General features: G+C 40.0%; 1 protein-coding gene across 3 annotated transcripts in view; it reads left to right on the plus strand.

Annotated features, from left to right (window-relative positions):
* Positions 1-13,791, plus strand: part of LOC105430892 (uncharacterized) — a 72,292-nt gene extending 58,501 nt beyond the window's left edge. For all 3 annotated transcript variants that reach the window (XM_089074074.1, XM_089074075.1, XM_011644663.3), the window contains 2 exons: positions 2,122-3,077; positions 3,988-13,791. In XM_089074074.1, coding sequence (XP_088930200.1) covers positions 2,347-3,077; positions 3,988-4,729 — 1,473 coding nt within the window. In that variant the 5' untranslated portion in view covers positions 2,122-2,346 and the 3' untranslated portion in view covers positions 4,730-13,791. The remainder of the gene's footprint in view (positions 1-2,121; positions 3,078-3,987) is intronic.
* Positions 13,792-24,129: the final 10,338 nt, after the last annotated feature.

Raw genomic sequence — 24,129 nt, forward strand, 5'->3', positions numbered from 1 at the left:
AAAGAACTCGGCGGTAAGCGATAGGAGCGGTAAAGTCTTGCTTCTTTGGAGGGTCACCGGCCCGAAAGTCGTGAAAACTTTTTTGCGGTTTTCTCCTTCCTTTTCCTCTCCATCTCGGGTCGAGCTTCGTTTCTCCCTCCCTGAAAGAAAGAAGCCAGAGAAAGACGAGCGATCGAGTTCCGAGATTTCCAGCTCGAGGTCGCCGGATATACCCGGTACTCGCGAAGAAGTCCTTGATAGACGCCCAAGAATCTTTATTTGCGAGAAAAGAAAGAAAAAAGGAAGAGAGAGAAAGAGGGGAGGGGAAGTGAGAGAAAAGAGTTAGAGAATCGAGGAAAGAACACCTTTCGCTCTCGGTGCCATTCAGAGAAGGAGCGACTTCCGCAATTGCGACGGCACTCGCAAATGGCGGATAGTCGCCCGCGCAATCTCGTCGCTTCTAAGAGCAATTCCTTTTATCACCTTTCACCCCGGTTCCCTTTCTTCCCCCTTGTTTGCGTCACACGACTGTTTGCGGACGTGGACATTTTTATACAGCCAGCGTCGTATGACGCGCGTGTCACTTTCACGGCGTGCATAATTTACGCGACGAGCGCTCGGCGACGCGCGTAAACAGCCTCGAACGTAAAAGAACACGACAGAACATAAAAGAATGAGGATGGGATTGCGAAAGCTTGGTTCAAACTTGGTAACGGTAGCGAAAATGGAGATGAAATAAACGTATAAAATTCCTACCGTAATAAATAATATCGCATATTTGAGTTTCGATAAGTCGAGTTGTAAGAGAAATCAAGTAAAAGACTCAAAGCAATTCATATATCAGTTTTAGCATCGATAGTTAATTAATTGCAATTATATAAGAATTGTTTGGATTCTTGATCGACTCGTTTAACATTTTATTAATTCATTTTATTTAGCGCAATGCATTACTTCATGAGACTAACGTTCTACGTTATTATTTCATTCTTCATTTATAATATGGTTCTATACACGGAAAGAACACTTTTGCTGGCAAATCTAAAAATTTGACCAGATACGGATCTGAAAATAATTTTGTCGGCCCATCAAAATTATTTTGTAGAACGCTTAAATGATGATAATACTGCAAAAATGTTTGAAATCTTCTAACAATCAATTTGAACATCGTAATAATAATTTTGAAGGTCCAACAAAATCGTTTTCAGATCTGTATCTAGCCAAATTTTTAGATTTGCCAGCAAAAGTGTTCTTTCCGTGTAGTAGCTTCATCAACACGCACATGATTTTAAATTATTATAAAACTTAAATATGCGAAACGAATTGTGTTATGTACGAGAGATAATGAGAGAACTGGCGGATTCTTCGCTAAATTATGAATGGGAGCAATCCTTGAGAGATCCTCGGAAAATCCGCTTTTTGCCGATGATCACGCAAATCGTCGGAGACATTATCTTTCTCCATACGACGAAAACGACGGCAGGAAACGCCGTCCAGCTGACTCTGTTTCGGTTCCTTGAGTGTGCAGGGTCGAGAAACGGAACGAGTAACCGGAAGCCGCGTTCCATTTCAATGCGTGAGCCTCGCTTGTGAACCGATAACGCGCTCGTCGACCGAGGCAAACCCTTTTCTAGGCGAGATAGTCGAAGTTCCTTTGACGCGATTTCGCACTTCCCGCGCGGAATCCCCGTCACGAACGAGGAACACCTCGATCTTTGCATGCAACTCGGGAGAAGGAGAACGTTCGAAGTGGCGCGAGGCGTACGAGCTATTGTTGGCCTCTGATAATGCGTACGAGCGGGCGCCGCTCCGCGCGATAATATTCCCATTCGGTACTCGACAAACTTCGCCGTTCATTTGCGAGTCGGGGACCGTAATTAAGATTCGCAGCCGAGGAGTAGAATAGATAGCTCGAAGTACGTTTACGATTGAATCGAAATTGCATGGAATTTGTCAACTGTAATAGGAGTTTTGTGTAATGTGTAATAGAGAAAGAGAAAGAGAGAGAGAGAGAGGGAGGGCGATCAATTAATTTATATTAAAACGAAATTAACAATTTTTCTTTGTGATAAATCTTAAAGATGTAATCAATATTATGCTACAGCTACTTATCCTGATCACAGTCCTTCTATGTGAATGTTGCAGATCTCTGGATATTTGCGATTTGTGTGACTTGCGAGACAGTAGTTGACGCGCACTGAAAAATCGCCGTCAGAGCCGCCGTCAGAGCAGCTCCGGCAGTTCCGTTATCCAGGCATACCATCACCCGGAACAATCTTCCGCTCGTGGCAAGACGGCCGATCGTGCTATCTCGGCGCGGCCGCTACGTGCGACGACAACAGCCCAAAGATTTTTCCACCGAAGGCCAAGATGCATATCGAGGTGCAGGTGGCGCTTAACTTCGTGATATCGTACCTCTATAATAAACTGCCGCGCAGACGGGTCAACATCTTCGGCGAGGAACTCGAGAAGGCGCTCAAGGACAAGTTCAAGGGCCACTGGTATCCGGAGAAGCCGTTCAAGGGCTCGGCCTTCAGGTGCCTCAAGACCGGCGATCCGGTAGATCCCGTGTTGGAGCGCGCCGCGAAGGAAAGCGGCGTGCCGATTCAGGATATCCTGGAGAACCTGCCGGCCGAGCTCGCCGTCTGGGTCGATCCCGGTGAGGTGAGCTACCGCATCGGTGAGCTGAACGCCGTGAAGATCCTTTATTCAGAGACTGGCGACCCGCACGACGAGACCTCAGCCGACCGTGAGGTCACCAAGACTTTCAATCCAGAGGCGCAGTGCTTCAGGCCGATCGAGGCCGTGAGCACATCCTTGAGCGGTCTGAGTCTCAGCCCAAAGTCCACCTCGCCCTTCTCGAGCTCCCTCGGCAGCAACACCAGCAACAGCTCGTCCAATAATCAACAGAACGGCCACGGATCCGGTTCCTCGTCTGCGCCTTCGCCCACGCCCATTACCAGCTCCTTCAAGGGCTCGCCTAGTCCCGTGCCGGCCTTTATCCCGCGTACCACCGCTCCACTCACCTTCACTACCGCCACCTTCGCCCAGACCAAGTTTGGCAGCACTAAGCTCAAGACTAGCAGCAAACGCGCTAACAGGTTCGTACACACATCATTTGATCTTTCCTTCCGATCTCGAATTTAATTTTACTTATCGTTAAAGCTTACTTACAAATCTTTAAAACAATATTCGTTTGTCTTAATTTTCTCCGTTTGTCTTGTCGTCGTGAAAATAAAATCGTATTCGTTTGTTAGATGTGATATAATTAATCGATGCGAATAATAATAGTAATTTTCCAAATTATATAACAATTATATCGAGTTTACGCGACGAAAAAATATAACAGAAATAATTATTCCTTATGCTAACGAAAGTAATGCCGATGAAAATAATTACAGATAGAAATTTCTCGTAAAATCTTGTTGTTACTTATGAGGATTGTAAAACCAATATCACGGAACATTTTAATTTATAAATTGTGAATATATAAACAGAAAATATCGCAGAAATTAAGTATTACATTTTTTTGCTGCGTTACTTGCATTCCTTGGATTTCGTAGATAATATAAGCTGTATGTGTATTCGTGGAATGCTGCTTGCAATTGTCTCAGGTATTCCCTCACGTATTTACCCACGGTTTAAAAACTAATGCTACTCACAGTTCCCGCGGTATAAAAAACAAATTGAACGGTGGGATCGCCTTTAGATGAATAGTGGATCGTTCGATAATCAGCGATCGATAATCGTAGAATAATTGTAGAAGCAGATAAGCATGTCCGAAGCTAAAGAATAATGCACAACGAATCATGAGATCTAGATGATCATGTATTGCCATAGGAATTGATCTTAGCACGCGCGCGCGTTATTCCGTATTCCGACATACAAGTACGACAAAAGAAAATCCGCGTACTAACCAAGCCGCGAGGCGATTTACCACTCCCGGATCCATACACGCGTGTGCCTACACACAGAGTCATTGATGAACCGCACGGTACCGCTCGGTTTCAGGATGTCGCCCACCGAGTTCTCGAACTATATAAAGCAGCGCGCAGCGATGCAGCAGCAGATTCACCACCACCACCATCATCAGCAGCAACAGCAGCACCAGCCGCAGCAGCAACCGCAGCAGCAGCAGCAGCAGCAGCAGCAACAGCCGCAGCAGCAGCCGCAGCAACAGCAACAGGCGACTGGCGCAGGATTGCCGGTCTCGCAAAGCTCGCCGCGTAGTCGTAGCCTATCGCCCGGCAGCATAGTCGCCGGTGCCGGACAGCAACACGCAGATCCGAGCGCGTACTTCTTCCAGCACGGCCCGGCTGCGGCCGCGGCGGCGTACCACGCGCAGTTCCCCCACCGCAACATCTTCGACTCGTCGGCGAGCCACGGCGGCTACCTGCCGGCTGATCTCTACGCCGGTACCAAGTTTCCGTCATCGTACCTCGACCCAACCACTCTGGCCGGCCATCAATTCTACGGCGGCGGCATGAACGGCACCGGCGCCGGCACTGGCGGTGCCGTGAACGGTACTACTGGTGCCGGGGCCGGTACCCAAGGCGCCGGTAGCGCTGGTACCGGTAATCTCGGTCCGATTGGCTCCGCGACAACCAACGGCAACGTCAACGCCGGCGCGGCCGCCGCGGCGCAGCAACAGCAGGACAAGAACGCCCTAGTCGAGGGCCTCAACAATTTCGGCCTCGGCTCGGTCGCGCCCTATCCGGCCAGCCAGTATCAGCATCTGCTCGTGGCCAACTAATACCTCGCGCGTGCACACCAAGTCGTCAGCAACACCGCCGCCGTGTCTCCCCGCGGTGGCGGTAATAGCGTTCTCGTTTTCGATGCCTCTGGTCCGGCGGCAAGCGGAAAGGAGAGAAGACCGTCGTCTCCGAGACTTTGTCGTCGAGACGTTGTCCAGAGCCCGGCTTCCGTATCCTGAAGATCAGCATCTGTTAATTAAATTGGTTTCACTCTATCTCTCTTCTCCCGATCGGAGTCCACCGGTTAAGATCGATTCACCTGTTCTCTCCTACAATCCCGATCTAGACGCTTCTCGGAACACTTTTTTGTTCAATCTTTCCTAATCCAAGAAGCCCAAGACACTTTGTACATACACTATCGATAACTTGCAACGAACGGGGGGAGAGATAGAGAAAGGATACAAAAAGAGAAAAAGGCGGCCGCCGAACAATTGACATCGATGATGATCGACGGAAGGGATTAAGACGAGGAAAGAAGGCGCAATAGAACGGAGAGAAAGAGAAAAAAGAGAATGAGAGAGAGAGAGAGAGAGAGAGAAAGCGAGAAAGGGAGAGAGAGAGAGAGAGAGAGAGAGAGAGAGAGAGAGGGGGGGGAAGAAGGAGAGAGAGAGAGAGGGAGAGAGAGATAGTGTGCGTGTGGAGACGATGCCTGGTTGCGAGGTAGCGTGTGCGTGCAGAAACGTTTTAGGACGAAAGGAAGCGGCTAACGGCTAACGAGAGCGTGTATATGTGCTAAAAGCCGAAACACCCGATAAGGACTCGATTGGCGATGGCACAAGACGCTCGTTCGAAACGGAAGCCATCGTGTGACTACCTACGACACACCCACGTACGCACCCCACATACCACACACATGTACACACATATACATATATACATACATACAATATAGACACATACAATCACGCACATGTACATACATATATACGAGCAAAGATATTCCGCATGCACGTAGCGCAAAGGCAGATGTTCGAACGACGCGTCGAGCGTGCATCTAGGACTAGTGAAGACACACCCACACTCGATGCATTACACGTACGAATACACAAGATACATATGAGTATACCAATCTTCCCTTATATACATCACAGACATATGATACGAACCCACGCGGGCACACGTAGACCACACGTCACACGAGAGCATCATCCATGCACAAACACACGTACGTACATGTGTGATGAAACAAGGAAAAAAGGAACAGAGGAAAACCACATATATGCGACACTAATCCACACAGATATTACCAACGTGTAATAATTTATTTTTTCACTGGTATATAGTCGGAGAATTGAATAATGAATATATATCTGTAGAGCCTATGTATTATATTCAAGATGCACTCACTCTTCACGGGTTCTCGCGAAACGGTAGGAACTACACACTTGTCCCCAACTCATGTCGAGCGGGCCGTCACAGTGTCGGGAGATCCGTGGGCCGATAAAAGATCGATAAGATAAGGTGTCTTCCAAGTCTTTTTTTCTTCATCGATCGACACGTAGCATCGCTTCGTTTCGCGCGAGAATGATGGCCGGATATGCGATCCCGATCCCCAATCAAGCAGCGGAAGCTATTCAGGCACTAAAATACGTAAAGCGCGAAACTTTCAAACGAACCGAAGATCGGATAGCGGACAGTTTTCCCACGCGGAGGAACCACCTTTACATCGGATCGAAAGATGGAAAGCTAAAGAGGACGGCCCGTTCGTTTGTAACGAAATGAGTAAATAAAACGAGAAGGAACAACGCGATCAAGGACGAAGGATCGATCCTTCCGCGAGTGTAGTGATAATGTAGAGAAAGAAAGAAACGAGCTCGCAGTTTTATACCGTTCGGAAAACTCGTCCTCGGTACGATTTTACATTTTATTTTTATAATAAATGCAGTAGAACGTAGGAGAAATAGGAGAGCGAGAGAGAGGGAGGGAGGGAGGAGAGAGAGAGAGAGAGAGAGAGAGAGAGAGAGAGAGAGAGAGAGAGAGAGAGAGAGAGAGAGTGCAACGAGTGATATGCAAGAGGAAAAGAAGGAGAAAGAGGAGAAGTAGAAGGCAAGATAGAAAAAGAGCCAGCCGGTGTGTTCGCGAGGGACGTAAGTGACCTCGTTGCAGGCCCCTCGATATTTGCTCGGCTGCGCCTGCGAGTTGGTCCCTGCCCGCCCGTCTGCAGAAAAACCATCGGGAATCGATTTCCTTTCGAGATATTGCCTTTCGATTTGACATCCGGAGTCGATGACCCTCCGAGCTGTCGGGGGAACTTCCTCGAATCGTTAAACCTCGGCAACACGCTCCTTGTCGTTATGCGTTTAAACTTTGAACCCGAGAGTTCTTTCTAATTATTTTCCGATCGCCATAGGCACTGCTCGTCGCGAACCTTCGTAAAGAAACGAAGAACGTAATTTCCAACCAGTTACTGAGATTTTTATCGATTTGAAACAAAAGTTGCTTTTGCGAGACTAATAATTAATGATTTAACAATGACTTGTGACATAATCGATCTCTTTGGATAATAATCTCTTTTAATCAAGCAGAATCGTCCGCAAAACTTTACGGTGCTAAGAAAGAGTTAAGTACAAAGATAACAAGAGTCAATCAGAAGTAGGATGAACGGCGGGCAGGATAATTTCGAGGGTGCAACGTTGTCGCTTAGCGTTCACAAGATTAATTAGATGATTATGTAATTAAAAGGCCGCGCGTTATTGTCCTTGTCGGCGAGGCGACGAGCTCGTCCAGTAACGAAAAAGATCGATCGTTTTTTCACGTATTTCGTATGTGATTAAAACTAAATTTTCACATACCTACATTTACACATATTTTATATCTCCTGAAATTTAACAATCTATTTTAATTGATTTTTTTAAAGGATTTGTATTCATTTTGATTTACTTCTCATCGGCAAGATTAACTTGAACAGTAGAGTGATCAATGTTAATAAAACGCGCTATCGGAGCTTCGCTTCGGAATATTAGGTTACTATAAAGTTTTTATACAGCAAAATATTGTCAAGATAACATTTTACAACAAAAATTTATCTCTTTTATCAGTCACAACTGCCTTCCTTCGTCAAAGATTGCCTACAAAAATAAAGAATTATAAATTGCATTTTAAACACGAACATATTCTATATATTCCATTCATAATACACTCTCGATCTCTACATATCGCTTGTACAGTCGGTTGATCAGATTTCTCGTATTTGAATTAATCTAATAATACGTCTAATAATACGTCTTTAATAATTACACGAATCTTGGACAGAAAATAAGTATGTTTATATAACATACAAGTTTATATAACATACACATTTAACGGAAAATTTCACGGCTAATTAATTAGATATTCCTATTTCACGATAATTTTTTCAGAGTTTACGTCTTACATCGACGTGTACTTGATCTTTTTCGCAAGTTGGACATATCTCGCCGACGAAATATTCCGCAACTATTACACGCGACGGTAACGGCGGCGGAAGTGCCGCGAGCAGCGGGCCGTGGGCACTAGGTGCTAAAAGTATTTAAAAGTGTTAATCCTGTGACCGGGGAACGTAAGAATATAGACCCAAGGAAAATCCGGAGACTACACCGATGTCAACCCACGTTACCAATCAGCCGCGTTTGCGCGTCCTTAGACACTAATTTCTACGTGCGTTCTCATAACGTATCTTTGTAGTCGTAGCATGTAAATGTCTAGCATGTAACTTCTAGATACGGTTGTATGTTTAGTCATTCTTTCTTACGAAACTTTTGTATAGGCCTTTTTGTAAATTATCCTCACACACTCGATCGCGGCTGTCAAAATGGATATCGCGGGATTGACGTTGAACGACCTTTCAGAAATGCGTCTGAATCGAAGGATTCCGTGTGAAGCGAGTTCACGATTTATACGTGAAACTTGTTTTAAATTTGGAAAATCGTACCTAAAATATATAACATAGACATTGTAAACAACGGACTTATATCTTATCTCTGCGTTAAAATTTTCGATTTCGTCGGTCGTAAATTTCGAGAGAGAAAAGCTGAAAAATCGTTTTTTCTATGATACTTCGGTCCAAAGTGAAACATAGTTGAAAATTTAGTCAAGTTATGTCAGCCCGTATACGATCGAGGTTCGATCGATGGGATAGTGGTCTCCGGACGAGTCGAGGGTGCGAAACCGTGAAACTAACTACTAATGTAGACATGTGAGAAGTCGCTGATGAAGAACAGAACCCTTTAGTAATATCTAAACTTAATTGTAATTATTATAACGATACGTACGACTGTGGTAGCTATGCTAGTACCTGTTATTGTTAAAGAAAAATTGACAGTGATGTGAATAAGATAGAGATGATCGAAGAAGAGGAAGAGATGCCGCTGGAAAAACGAATTACAGCATAGTGCCTCAGTGCGTATCGAGAGATTTGTTAATCAACTCGACCTCTAGAATAAATTTCGTATATACCGCAAATATTTTCTAGTTAATATTTTCATTCAAGTTTTGATAATTTTATCGCAAAAATTATGAAGTTAATAAATATTAAATAATTGTTGACTTGAAGAATGTCAGTTTAGTAGAAAGATCTACTAAACATATTTTTTATAGGACTCGATGATATTGATTTGATAAATGAACTTATAGTTTATCTTTTTTATATAGATGTTAGCTCGTTATTCTTTGATGATACGCACTTGAGTCATTATGCAAAAAAGTTTCGCATCGCGTTCCGTCATTGAGCCTCATGAACGATTTATCTCACGATACTTTTTGCCTGCGTTTTGACGTTCTTCATTTCCATCGCCCCACGTCAACGTACGTCGTTATGTCGCGTCTCGGTAAAAAGACATGGCATTGTTTATAAATTTTTTAATCGCTTACACACGATTGGCTTCAACTTAAAAGTGACACAGATTTTTCATACTTCTCGGCGATGAAAATCAGATCGGAAATCCGTCAGTCATATTTTTCGTGTCGCGATTCGACACGAGTAACGTTTCCCACGCGAGAGAAAATCCCGCGGATGAGCATGCGAGAAAGGAAAAGAGGAAATGTTTTCTTTGCGATGTAAGATCGCGAAAGTTTCGACAGCCCGTGGTCGCACTTGGCTGACATTTCAGGCAACAGGACGGACGACGACGACAACGTTGAAGTCGAGGAGGCGATGAAAGGAAGTCGGTGGGCGCGGAAACTTTTTTAAAATCATCGCGACCGCGGAAACTTTGCAGACTTTAAACGGGTTTCGTCCGGACTTTCGAACGGCACTCGAATGCGAATAACGCGACCGGCCGGCCGGCCGGCCGGTCGGTGGCGTTTATAAAAGCCGACGACTTACGGTCGGGTACGCGATCCAAAAGTTTTGCGCTCCAGCGAATTCCATCGCGTTATTCACGAGGCGATGGAAAGGGGGAGTAACGGAGGGAGAAGAAAAGACGGAACGCAATATGCGAAACAACGAGGGGAAAGAGAAGAGAGAGAGAGAGAGAGAGAGAGAGAGAGAGAGAAAGTAAAAGAGAACGAGAAAGAGTGGCAACTCAATGCAATAAGTCGCGAATCAAATGGATCTCGGCTTGAAACGAGAGGCTCAGATTAGCGAAGAATCAAACACGATGTATACTCTTTAAAACAAACAAACAAAAGTGAAACTAAAAGACGAGAGAATAAAGGAGGATCTGCTAAACTAGGAGGCGCATATAATATGCGCAACGGGGCGCGAATCAACGCGAAAGAGAGAGAAAGGCGAAGAAAGAAAGACGGAAGTTAAATGAATCTAATACTGATAGAGCATACACATTGAGATAAATAAAAACATATAGTATTATATACGTTTTATGATACGATTGTATGAACACTTTGTAAGCAAAAAAAAAGTTACGCATAGTTTTCCATATCCCATAATGAATGTAATTCGTTGAAAGGGAAAAAAGTTCTGACAGAAAATAGGCATAAGTATACACGGTCCACGAACGTACATACTTACAAAACACACACATACGTACACACACCACACACAGACGAATGTTCAGGAGTTGTACATGACAAGCGCGCGCGCACGGACACATACACTCGGTTTCGAAGTCACTCGGGTACACACAAGAATTTATAAGAAAAAAAAGTCAGTAATCTGTCTTTAAAGTATCATGTGTCTATAAACTATAGCGATCGATATTGTCTCTTACATAAATGGCAAAAAAAATTACAAATAACCGTGGTAATGTCGTGTAAGGTAGCGATAAACAAACATTCTGCAATATAATGACATAATATATATTCTTACATTTATAATGGCGGAACATGAGGGATATATGTGACGAAAGCAGACTGCGGGAAGCCCGAAAGTCATGTAAAAATGCGTGTCGAGGAATAATGGACGACGCCATCGCGAATTGAATCGGTCTCCTTCCCTCGGAATCATCCTGAAAGAGAGAAAGAAGGATGGCGTGTTCCGATATTGCCGCATGCGCATGGAGATATCACACGGGATACACATGAATATACACATAGAACACACGAAGCACACAAAGAGAGATCCAAAAAAAAAGATAAAAACTATCGATTATTCTACCAAGTAAAATGAATTAAGAGGATGATAATTAGATTTGTAATTAATTACATATATATTTTTCAATACTTTAACTACTTGCTGAATGTAAACTATATACATATACATAATTATATATATATATATTATATATACATATATATATATATATTATATACATACACACTTCTAATGCGCGCGACGCCGCGCGCGAAAGGATGAAGAAGGGTACGGCCAACTGTGAAAGCCAACTCGCGGAGAGTTTCGAAGAGAACGTTGAGAGAAAATCGAAGGGGATAAAACTCGAGAAGAAATTCTTAAGAAATAGAAGATTGTTGGCTAAAATAATTATCCTTCGATTTTTTCGTATTTTCCGGAAGACTTTCGTCCATCAGCTTTCGTCGGCGCAATCACTCACTTCCGGCTCGATCGTGGCTTGCAAAAATCGAATAGAAAGAGAAAAGGCAAAAACGCAAACATTCGGAGGAAAAAAAATTATGGGGAGGATTGTCTTTCACGGCGGATCACGCGACGAGCGGAAATGAGCGGCGGGTATCCTTCTTCGGCCACTCCTCTCGGGGAGACGAAAGAGTTTCTGCGAGATCTTTTTGTACCCCATCCAAATACACTCTCGGTGTCGAAAGAAAACTACGTTACACTACGTGTAAGTGCATCCTAAATGTAACTGTTAATTGCCCCTACTCCAAAGCCCCCCCAACCCACGCCATTTATGAGAAAAGAATATATGTGTGTATATGTGAGAGTACACGTGAGAGAGAAAAAAAAAGTTACGTGTAAGATGGAACGATTGATTGTATAGATCTGCTGCGTGGTAATGCGCGTGTGTATGAGATAATGAGAGTATGAAGACATGTTCGTTCGCCTTAGTTACTTTTTTCCTCGATGCAAAATAGGAGAAATGAAGAATCCTTTCGAATCATTTTTGCACGCCTATGATTGTTATGTAGATCGAATACTTATAATTATTACTATTATGATTATGATTATTATCTCCACCCATTAGTCAAAAAAGAAAGAGAGACACACTGCGCACCCATATATATATTTTATATATATATATATATATATATATATATATATATATATATATGTATATCTGTATATAGGTCTTTTCTCACCTCATCATGTTTCCTTTCTTTTTTCTTTTTGTCTCTTTAATTTTCTTTCTCCCATTTTTTTATATTATATATATATATATATATATATATATATATATATATATATTTTAGAGATGTATTTTCTGTTGGCTCTTTAGATTTTGTTCCTTTATTTTTTTACGAAGACGCAACATCGACGCGTCATCGATTTTACCTACATACATACACACACACACACACACACATACACATATATATATATATATATACGAATTATAATTGTAGCTCGCTTATAAGATTATCGTTTAACCCTTCTTTTGATATAGTTTGTTATTGTTGTTTTTGTATGATATTTGATTATATATATATATATATATATATTGACGCGCGCGTGTTGCGCGTCAGAAATAATATATAAATATGTACTATCACTCCATATATATATATATATATTTATATATATATTATTATTTATATATATATATATTTATATATATATATATATATATATATATATATATTTTTGTTAATAATACAGTGGTTTGATAACTACATTAGCCTGTTAATGAATTTGTTTCTGTTTCCCGTGAATATACATAGATAGATACACGTGCATATACATAAATATATATATTATACATACCTATATATATAAATATCGATTATATATATATATATATATATATATATATATACATATATCGCTACATTATATTTTGTTTAACAGTGTAACGAAGGGCCAATGAAGCGTTTCTTGAAATTTGTCGAGCGATTTACAAGGAACTCCGACACGAAATATTGAATATCGAAACTCGCGTGTAATATAACTTATAATATCATTTTGTAAATTATTTTTTGTATTTTTATATATATACATATATAAATAACGGAAGCATACAAAAGAGAGTCGCGGAACAGTGTTATGCGCACGGCGAGAAATCAAGAGAACTTGAGAGAGAAATAGAGATAGGGAGAGAAAGCCTGAGCGAGAGAGAGAGGGAGAGAAAGGGAACGAGAGAATGCAGCGAAGAAGTAAGAACGTTTATGATGGAAGAAGGGAAAATACAAAAAATTTCGTGACGCATTAATTAACACTGACGATACTTAATCAGTCGCTGACAGTCCTTTCGTTGATCGAGAGCGGCGCCAAGAAGATTATTATCCGAATAATTACGAGATCGCATACGGCGCGTATGCTATGTTTGTAAAATTATTGACACGAGTATATCACATATGTCCTTACACACACACACACACACACACACACACACACACACACACACGTAACACGTGACACATGGCGCAAAGTTTAATTTAATACGACACGCCAGTCCTGAAGATTGCGATTTGTTCCCGATTATTTGTACCTCTCTGTATGTATTTTGCAGCTTGTCAATGCTTTTTGTTCATTATTACATTTCCTTATAAATATTAACTTAACGTTTTTTTTTTTTTTTCATACCAGTCTCTACGTGTCGAAATGCGAGTTTTATTAAGTTTGATTCAATCTAATAGCAGATGTAGCGCAACGCAATGTAATGCCAAAGAAAGCGTGGCCACGACCCTTCGATCTCGGGTCGATCGCTCACAATTGTTGGTGACCTCGCAAACAACTTAGTCATATAATAGCGTACCACTTATATAATTTTTCTCAAAGATTAAGCAGATACGATCGGACAGCGAATAACACTATGAAAGTTACATACTAGATTCTAGTTATCCTCGACCGCGGTTTTGGACGATTTAACCCTTTCCACATGTTTGTAGATTCTTATCGATTGTAGATTCTTATCTGATATTTATCCAGAAACATTATGTATAACTATATTAATAATATTTTCAGTGTAATGTTCTGAAAATAAAATACGAAATCAGGCATGAGTTTGGAAAGGGTTATTTAGCACCAAACACAAGTATGACGCAAAACAATAATACAGAAGAGCCCAAAGTGCAATATTATTTTCGTTACGTGTGTAATAATTTTGATTAATCATATATTTGAATTGACACACATCGTGAGTTTCCAAAAGGCGAGATTCCATCGTGTGCACGTTCACGCGGTCGGGGGTTGGATTCCGTGTTTGCGCACACAGAGAAAGATTTATCGTCCCTCGCCGGTCGGGGCACGGAGCGCTTCGCGCGGGATTATCCCCGCGGCGTGTAAGATGCTATCGGTCTTATGTAAATTAACCGCCATTCAAGCCGCAACGGAGTCTGAGTAATTATGACAGATAATTGCCTCGTATCTCATAACGAAATAACCCCTAATCGATTCTGTATCCCCCCCGGTCTCGGTTCTCGGTTTCAGCCTCAGCCGATAGCGCGGATACGCGTCGCCCAGCGACTATCTTCCCGATAATTCCGACCGGCGGGATGATTCTATCCCCGCTGAAATGTAATAATCAAAATGCGCTCGGCGATTCGCGTATCGTCGTCGTTTCGTTGTAATTCGCCTCCATCCTTGAGTCGGCTTTTAGAAAGCTGCTTGGAAGTGATCCGTCGAGAAGTTTCAAGAAATTTCGTTTCACGCATGGAAGAACGAGGAAGGAGCCAGAGAAGGGGAGCAGAGCGAGATCCTTGATTCTCGCGCGTTTAAGCGTGCGTGTCTGCGTATGAGAGAAAGAGAGCGAGCGAGCGAGCGAGCGAGCGAACGAGAGAGAGAGAGAGAGAGAGAGAGAGAGAGAGAGAGAGAGAGAGAGTACGAAGAGGAGGAATGAGAGTACGAGAGGACGAATGAGAGAGAAAGAGAGAAAAGTATACATTTTTTGTGAACGTTTTTTCTTAGTTTTCTCATGCAAGCATGGTGGACGAGGGTGGTTGCCGATCGATTCGATTGTCCTGGATTGAAATCGTCATCGATTGATTTTTTGTCATTCTTCGCCATCGTTGACCGGACGAGTCTTTTGAAATCTCTCGCGATTCTTTAACATAAATGTTATAGCTTGATTGAGCAACGATCCTATCAACAAGATCGTCGAAGGATAGTGGAAAGTTAGTATACATCACTATTTCCTTTGAAGAAGCGATAACGGGATTAGTAGAGATCTCTATTAAAAACAAGACGTACGGCCATTTGCACTTATAATTAGCCTTTAATTAGATAATAAATTAATCAGGATTGGAGATACGTAATGTTATGCGAAGGGCATAATAAAGTAAGCTTATTTAGCGATAGTTAAAAATTTATACGACAAAATTCTTTATCCTTAGATAAATTAGGTAATAAGTCCTTTAAGACTCTCGAGACCAGTACGCAAACGTCGAATGGCCATGGATCAATGGCGTCGAATGGCGTCGAGGGATCGAGAGAAAACGGAAAAAGATCAACGGCGATCTAAGGACGAGATCCAGGATGATGATCGACGGTGAGGTGAAGGGCAGGGCGCCTGGTATTAGTACACATTAGTTTCTTGGCTAGGTGGCGCCCAATTAGTTGTTGGAATTTTATAGTCTAGGTGATAATTCTCGATATAGTTCAATATTGTCGAGTTTTTTATTAGTTGAAGATGACGAGGAAAATGCGAGAAATATTGAGGAAAGCCTGAGTGAATTCACTCTCCGTAACTGTCGACCGAGTGACAAATTGGCTATTTATACGATTGTTTAGAAAATATAGATATTCTAGAAAATATAGATATTCTATATTGATCTGTGAAAAAAGCGTTTTATATAGATATATATGTTAAGAAGATTCAATGTTTAATTCAATCGAAAACACGCGATATTTTTGCTCGTTGCGGAAATACAGTGCCCGTAGAATTTCAATGGGAATTTAATATCGTAGTCGAAATCCTCTCGTTGAAATATCGGGACGATTTAGAACGAGAGTAGTCCGCGTTGAAAATCGTGATATTCGTTTTGTGCCGGCGATGAAATTTTCCTGGGAATATGAGACTTTGCGATTTTGCGGCGCGCGTTAAACATTAATTATTGAAACGGTAATATCGCTTAAAACTGCCATCGCTAAATCGATAAAACATTTTGCGCGGATGTGCACGCCTGTTCCGTTCGTTTATTTTAGCGTGTCCTTAATGCGAGCTTATGCCGATCGTAAATCTCGGCTTGCTAATTCGGCGTTTCTCCGTCGAAACGGACGTTATTTTAATTGATTTATATGGAAATTGAGGGTGTCAACGCACAACTGCGATCGCAAAGGGAAATAATTAAAGGAAAAAATGTCGCTTACGTTAAATTACACGTAGAAATAAACTGCGAGTTTTTGAGTAAAATAAGATAAATAATGTTGGCTAATAGAAATATATATAAATCCGCGAGCGGATTGTTAAATACAGTATTGATTAATAAAAATATTTGTGGAATTGTAGTGACACCAAAATTTGATAACGATATCGTATCTCGTTTCTCTCATTAATGATGTACTATTGATTCAGAAATTTTTAAAAATTTTAATACAAAAAAAAATTTTAATAAATTACGAGGAGATTTTTGTTGAAATCTTGTCTTTTTTAAAAAGAATAAAAAATATTTAATCAGCAAAAGAATGATATTTAGTATTGTTTGTATAAGACATTCTTTTGTTTCATATAAATGATTCTCTGAAGAGTCTCATATACCTATTTCCAACGACGATTTATAGTAATTTGGGATTTGTCGTTCAGGGATAGCTTCAGGTTTTCCTTGTTTCTCAATTCGTCCTTGTCATCGATATATGATTAGTCGCGACGATTTCGAGTTATTATTAATGTCTGTGCGAAGTGTTGGAATACTTCCGGCAACTGTCCAGTAGTGGATTCTCACCTAGAAACTAGAATGATCGTTTCGTCCCTCGGCGGAGCTGGATGAACGAAATGTTTTCAAGTTAATTCGACAAATCTCTAATTTTGTTCTTTTCGATTACATGATAGAAAGAAATAAATAAAATTTAGATGACAATGATAATCGATCATGAAAGTACGACAATGCCAAGAGGCAGTAAAACATTTCGCTCCGACGACGTTTCTCGTGAAAACTTTCAGAACGAGTACGATATTCCTTCCACCCGTTGCAGGAGGCGAGAGATTCTACGAGATATTCTCTTCGAAAGTTTTCCGTTCGATAGGGACGATGGGGTGCATCACGAACGACCGATCGATAAATAGGAAAATTGGATAGAAAGAAAGGGAGAGAGAAAGAGAAAGAGAGAGGGAGAGAGAAAGAGAGACGCATCTTCTTGGCAGGGTCGTTGTTTATGACATGTGAGTAACAGACGAGAACTTTATCTATATATTTGCCACGGTATTTAATATGTGAATAAGTACATCTATTAAATATATAACATTGACATAATATAGATATATATATATATATATATATATATATATAGAGAGAGAGAGAGAGAGAGAGAGAGAGAGAGAGAGAGAGAGAAAAGAGAGAATGAGAGTGAGGAAGAAATAGAATGTGAGAGGAAGAGCGAGCGCAAAAGAATGTACGTAGAAGAACGGTAATATCATAAAATTATTATTCTCTTTGTTACTTCTTTATAATTAAAACAATAAAAAAGCTATTGAATAAAAAGACGCTATGCACATTGTTATTTAAGCCGGATGTAAACACCGAGTATTCTTTTCTATGTGTGTCTATCGATGTGTAACGTAGCGCTACGTTCCTCCTTTCCGATTTCCTCGAATCATTATTATCGAGCTATCTGTCGCATTGTACAAGTCAATTGATAGCAGAATGTCGAAGTTATCCTTAAAAAATTATCGGGCAGTAACTTAAATTAATGATTATACAATGCTAAAATAATGCTAGTCATGGATACGCTTATCTATTAATTTCCGTTTGTTATCATATTTTATATTGAATATAATCTTTTTATAACTTGATGATATTGATGATAATGACGGTGATGATAAGAACGTATTTTTAAATTAAGCCGCAATAAATTTACAAGGCAACAAATTTTTTTAAGTTACTCTTTAAAAATTTTTTCATATGCATTTTATATTTTTCATAGATTATATTGAAATACTTCTTGAACTATATAACCTCAAATTGCTTAAGATAATTTTTATACTTATCTTAAGATAATTTTATATTTATCTGAATATTTCATAAATATTCTTAACATTGGCAGATTTTAATTTACTTACATTTTAACATAGCGCAATATATAATTTTGAAGATTTTTTATATTAATTATTTGATTTCTCTCTCTGCGTATGGGATTACGCTACATTAAAAATAGAAACGTTTTTTTTTTATTTTCAATGACTCAACGAGCCCATGTTTTCAAACACATTTTAATATTATAAAACGTATTGTGGATTATTAAAATTTATTCCTGCTTTTATTTCATAAATATGTGTATATAATAAGGAGGATGCTAGATAATCAAGGAAATTGTTAATCTTCTACTTTATCCTTCAACGTAGTATTTGCTCTGCTCTCTGTGATTTACGTTACGTTCCCATATGCGTCAGGCTATTTGATAAAAAAGAAAAAAAAAACATAGGTAAGGGAACATGAAAGGGTACGGTTGAACGGAGGAACAAAAAACGAGCTAACAAAAAAAGAACCAGTATTTCGTACATATATATATCTTGTCGTTATCGTCTAAAAATAAAGGAGAGATAGAAGAAAAATTAATTAAGTATTAACGGTCAAGGAAACGCATTTTTCATCCTTCCTACTCTTGCGTACGTTTATATACCTCTTGAAACTTAATTATCTGCGGTGTAACTGCGCTGAAGGTATGCGTGAGGAGCGAAAGAACGTGGAGGACGAAATTAAGCGAGTTATATTTTTCACCCGGGAGAAGTGGTGAGAGAGAGAGAGAGAAAAAGAGAGAATCGGAGAACGAAAGTGATCTCGTTTAGTTAGAACGACTGTGTGGGTGAAGAATGTGAGTGTAACAATGCATTTCGCGGCATATTACACGTACATATATATTGATATGGGAATGCGTTGGGAAATCTATTTTGCGTCGTTCGCGAGAAAGAATCCTCGTGTACTACGATGTATAAACAGGCATATTCAATTTTATATTCTAAAGTAAATGTTAAGGGGCGCATACCTACTGTTAGATATGTGAGGGCAAACATGCGAATATATATATGAATATATGTAATATATCTTCGGCAACGTTAAGTCAAATCTCTCTCAGTTATGGAGAAAAATGGAAGAAAAAACTTTGCTATAAAAATATTTCCGCAAAAATTGAAAGTCTCATTATTCTTCCATTGGCATCATAATGAAAAGTTTTTAAGCTTTTCGTATTGATGAATAGTTGGTTAAAGAATTTCTTTATCGAATAGTGCAATTTTTCTCATATATGCATTGGAAACGAATACTTTCCGACGAACGAAAGAAGAACTTATATATAAGATTGCAAAAAATTTAAAGCAGTCGAAGTATTTTCTATTGATTGATTCATACGCGTAATATTAATTGAGGCACTTTGATGCTTAATTTCAAAAGCGACTCAGAGGAGTCGTGCTCGCAATTTTGCGAAATCGACAGATTGATTGCATGACTTTCGTGACTAGAGTACATATGATGACTGTTGTTCTACCGCAAGAGAAATGTGTGTCCCTTGTATGATATTCGTATCGTGTCTGTGTTTTGTGTCCACTTATGTACCCATATTTATCAGCCTATACCAATCTCGCACACTTGCATACTTGTGTTGTACGAAATCAAAATATATGTATACATCAATTGGACAGATTGGCTGAAGAGAGAACGGCCAGGAAACACCGGTCGAACTCTGCGGGATGTAAAATGATCGGTTTGATATCAATTTACATGGGACTAATCCATAGGATTGGGGACTTTGGATTTCTGTTACAATAATTGAAAAAAAATTTGAGGAGTGACAGACAATTAAACAATATTACAATCTAGGATAATGTTCAGTTTACGTAATTTATTACGCTATAGATCCGAATTTACGAATGTACTCTGAAAATATCTATCTTTTGTATATTTTATCTAGTTATTTTTTTACACCTTTGCGTGAATTGATGTAAAACGGCTAAAAGACTCGTGTACATTTTCTCTTCAGTCGATCGACAGTGTCGTGTTTGGAGTTCCTGAACTAATCAAACAGCACATGTCTCAGCGCTTTTTAATCCTCAGGATGTATCTTGTAACTACATGGCGAAAGATGTGCATCTCTATATGTAGATGAAATAATAGAACACGAAAAGTGCATATATGATACACACGCGCACAGACACAAGACACTCTTACATGATGGAAAGCAGTAGAAAATGTGACAGAAGTTAGAAGAGAGAGAGATAGATAGAGAGAGAGAGAGAGAGAGAGAGAGAGAGAGAGAGAGAGAGAGAGAGAGAGAGAGAGAGAGAGAGAAATTATAATAGAGACCGTGAGGCTGAACACGGTAACTAGATACTTTTTTCACGGATTTTAATAGTTGTATGATACTCGTGTGTAGTTTGTAAGTACTATTATTCTTAAGTATATCACAAGATACATAAAAATAATCAGATAAACACGTATGTTATATCGGAGAACGTAGATGTTTAGCGATAATTTCCTAGGAAGAATTTTCGCGATTATTCTCATAAGGCGATGTATGCGCGATATAAAACGAGAGAAAGGAAACAAAGGACGGTATATCTTACAATTGGTTTCCTAATAAGCGATTATCTCTATGATACGAAAAAGCTTGTAGCGTGGAAAATTTATCAGTATCACGCACATCGTGCAGGCACTTTTACAGAAATATTGACGTAAAAAGTGTGAGAGAAAGATAAAGTGACATCTGACGACATCTGCGTTGCAATAATGAATAAAAAAACGATAGTGATGAAGCGATACGACGCAAAGTTTAAAGTCTGGAAGACCCTAAGTGCCAAAGAAATCGCCAGAGGCGATTTAAGCGTAAGCGGAATATTCTGAAATAGTCAGAAATACGTTGACAGTTGAAGACATTTATACGTCGTTTCTCCAATACTTTTGATGTTGACTTTCCTTATATCCGCGCACGTGTGTGTGTGTGTGTGTGTGTGTGTGTGTGTGTGTGTGTGTGTGTGTGTGTGCGCGCGCGCGCGCGCGCGCGTGTGTGTGTGTGTGTGTTACGATTTTACATTTTGTTCTATTATAATTATATTAATGTAATTTTCGTATAAGTAAGCCGGGTAATATAATCGGATTTCTTATCTTAGCTTCCGAAACGAAAGGATCTTGGATGAAATATTTCTTGAATAGTTTCCAAAAATAATATCTGAATGAAGTGACTGAGAATCGTAAATTTATTTTCCAGAGATATTATTACTTTGTCCGCTTCCGATATTTTTAGCACGATGTATATTATGAAATCATCGGACATTGTTTTCGCTGACCGTGATATCGTACATTTTGTTATTAATTGATATTTCTTTCCGCGTATTCTGTACGATTGCTGTTATCAGTCGCGAGTATCAGTCGCCATCACGCAGCCGATAAGCACGTCCATTTATTATCTGGATGATGGACTATTGGAAGAGGAATTTAGTTTTATCGAGAGAATGAAACAGATCGTTCTTCCGACAAGTATGAACGCACGAGCGTACGACAGCGTCGAACATCTTCGACATTAATTACCTATCCTCCTGTGACGCTCATACGCCTTACGCGACTGTAATAGCGTCACTCGAGAGCGAACATTTCAAAGAGGCGAGACCTGTCTCGCTTGTGGTGAAAACCAGAAGACGTTAATTAATATCGCGATAGCCGACACTGTTGCATCCACGTCATTTCTCTTCGCTTGAGAGAAAAATGCAAGGACGGAATGAAGTTCAGAATGTTAATATCTGCTGAAACAAATCAAGATATCACTCTGATCGCAATAATCGTAAATCGTAGATGTTTCATAACAGATTAATGATTCCTACGTAAATCTTACATTTAATTTATAATTAAAGCTATTTATGTTTAGAATTTTCAAAATAAAATTTTCCTCAAATTCGTTTTCTTAAAATAGGATTTAAGTTGTTATCGTTTGTAAATTCTTTAATTGAAGAATCCAAATATATTTAAAAAAAAAACTAGATCGTTTAATCGAAGGCAAGTATTAAAATAGTTCGAGTGATTACTCATTTATAAAATTTAATATTTATTTCCAAGCGTAAAAATTACAACAATTGAGTAATTTGCCGACTTAGTTTAGAATTGAAAATTTTAAATTCATACGAGCTGTATGGAGATACATTATTCAGTATTATTATTAATTATACGCAATATAACAAGAAAACTTTATATAAATAAGTTTGGAGCGGCTTGACGTAGCATTAAATAGACGCGATATATTGTCGTTGTGCGATGCCGAAGAAATATCTTCGGCGATTCTGCGATTCTATCAACTCATTTCAATATAATTATAACGTTAGCTCGTTATCACAAGTATGACAGATGAACGAAATCAAGAGATTGATCGAACTTTTAAGTTATTCGTTTTGTCGTGACTAACTTCCACTCGATTCATTCAGATTGTTCTATTAATTATTGTCAAGAAATAGTTAATTTTCAAGCTTATTACGGTTTCTCCGAAGGAAAATCGAGCTTCTACGTTCGGTCTCACATAGACTTATCCTTCGATTTCATTGATCTGTCGCTCTTGTATCGACCGATTGTTTCCCGCGAGGCGCTGTCGCGACTGGTATATTTCTACGTCAAATCACCTCGACAAGTTTGGCCCGCGAGGCAAATTCTTCTAGATAGATCCGTGATTAAACGGAAAATCGAGAGATCCGACAGCAATCTAATACGGCACGAAAGAAGAACAAAAGGCACAAAGGAAAGAACCGCGCGAAAGATCGATAAAGAATTTCTTCAATCAGGAGATCACGAGATCGAACGCGTTACTTCGCTCGTCCTTCGGCCAGGATTTTGACTCATCCATAAGACGCGTAAATATAAATAGCGCACCTGTAGGATACGTAAACGCGCCCTGGTTTCGCAAGCGACCCCCGCGCTCAAAGTATGATTAGCGAGCATCGATTAATCAGCATTCACCTTGTCACAGTATCGGATGGATACGAGAGAGAGAAGGAGAAAGAGAGAGGAAAAAAGAAACAGAGAGAGAGAGAGAGAGAAACGATAAACGATCGCATTAGTTGCCCGAGGGGACCGAGTTTCTTTCTGCGTTCTCCAATATGAGAAGACTCGCCAGAAGTATGGCGAGGTCGAACCTCGCGACCCTTTTTCTGCCACAATGGCGTCGAATCCGTGGAACCGAATGACAATGCTTGTTTTCCTCTTTATTTGGATCGATTATCCATTATGTATTTCCGCACTGCGTTAAGAAGTTGTTTCTAGTCTAAATAATTTAGAAGAAGTGCGAGACAAAATGTAATAAATCATGAAATTACATGGAATTGAGATCGCTTCTCGAGCGAGAAAGCCAAGTTGGTTGAATTCGAAACGTCATTGCGAGTTTCGACGTTATTACAAATAAAATAATATAAGGAAGAAGAGATAAGTTGTAATTAAATATCTCGGGTGAGAGATGCGATCGTTTCTCGTTCGATAGCGATCAATCACGCGTGTCTGTCACGACGCGTAATTACGTCCGGTCTCAGTTATATATATTGAGCATATGGACGGATAAGAAAAAAGAGAGAGATCTACATTTAACAGCTAATCGCGTTACCTTTAAGAAAACTGCATTCGATATCGATGTCGTATCTACGTACATCTAAATTACAATCTCTTTAGAATTAATGAGTGTGACGTAATAATGTTCGATAGTCAGTGTTATTAGCGTATACCTAAAGCGCTATGATTAATTACAAATTGCCCTCGTGTAAGTCGTCGTGTTAGTGCTGTA

This window comes from Pogonomyrmex barbatus, unplaced genomic scaffold (assembly GCF_055798465.1).
Source record: "Pogonomyrmex barbatus isolate J1 unplaced genomic scaffold, ASM5579846v1 scaffold16, whole genome shotgun sequence".
In the NCBI taxonomy this organism is placed as follows: domain Eukaryota; kingdom Metazoa; phylum Arthropoda; class Insecta; order Hymenoptera; family Formicidae; genus Pogonomyrmex; species Pogonomyrmex barbatus.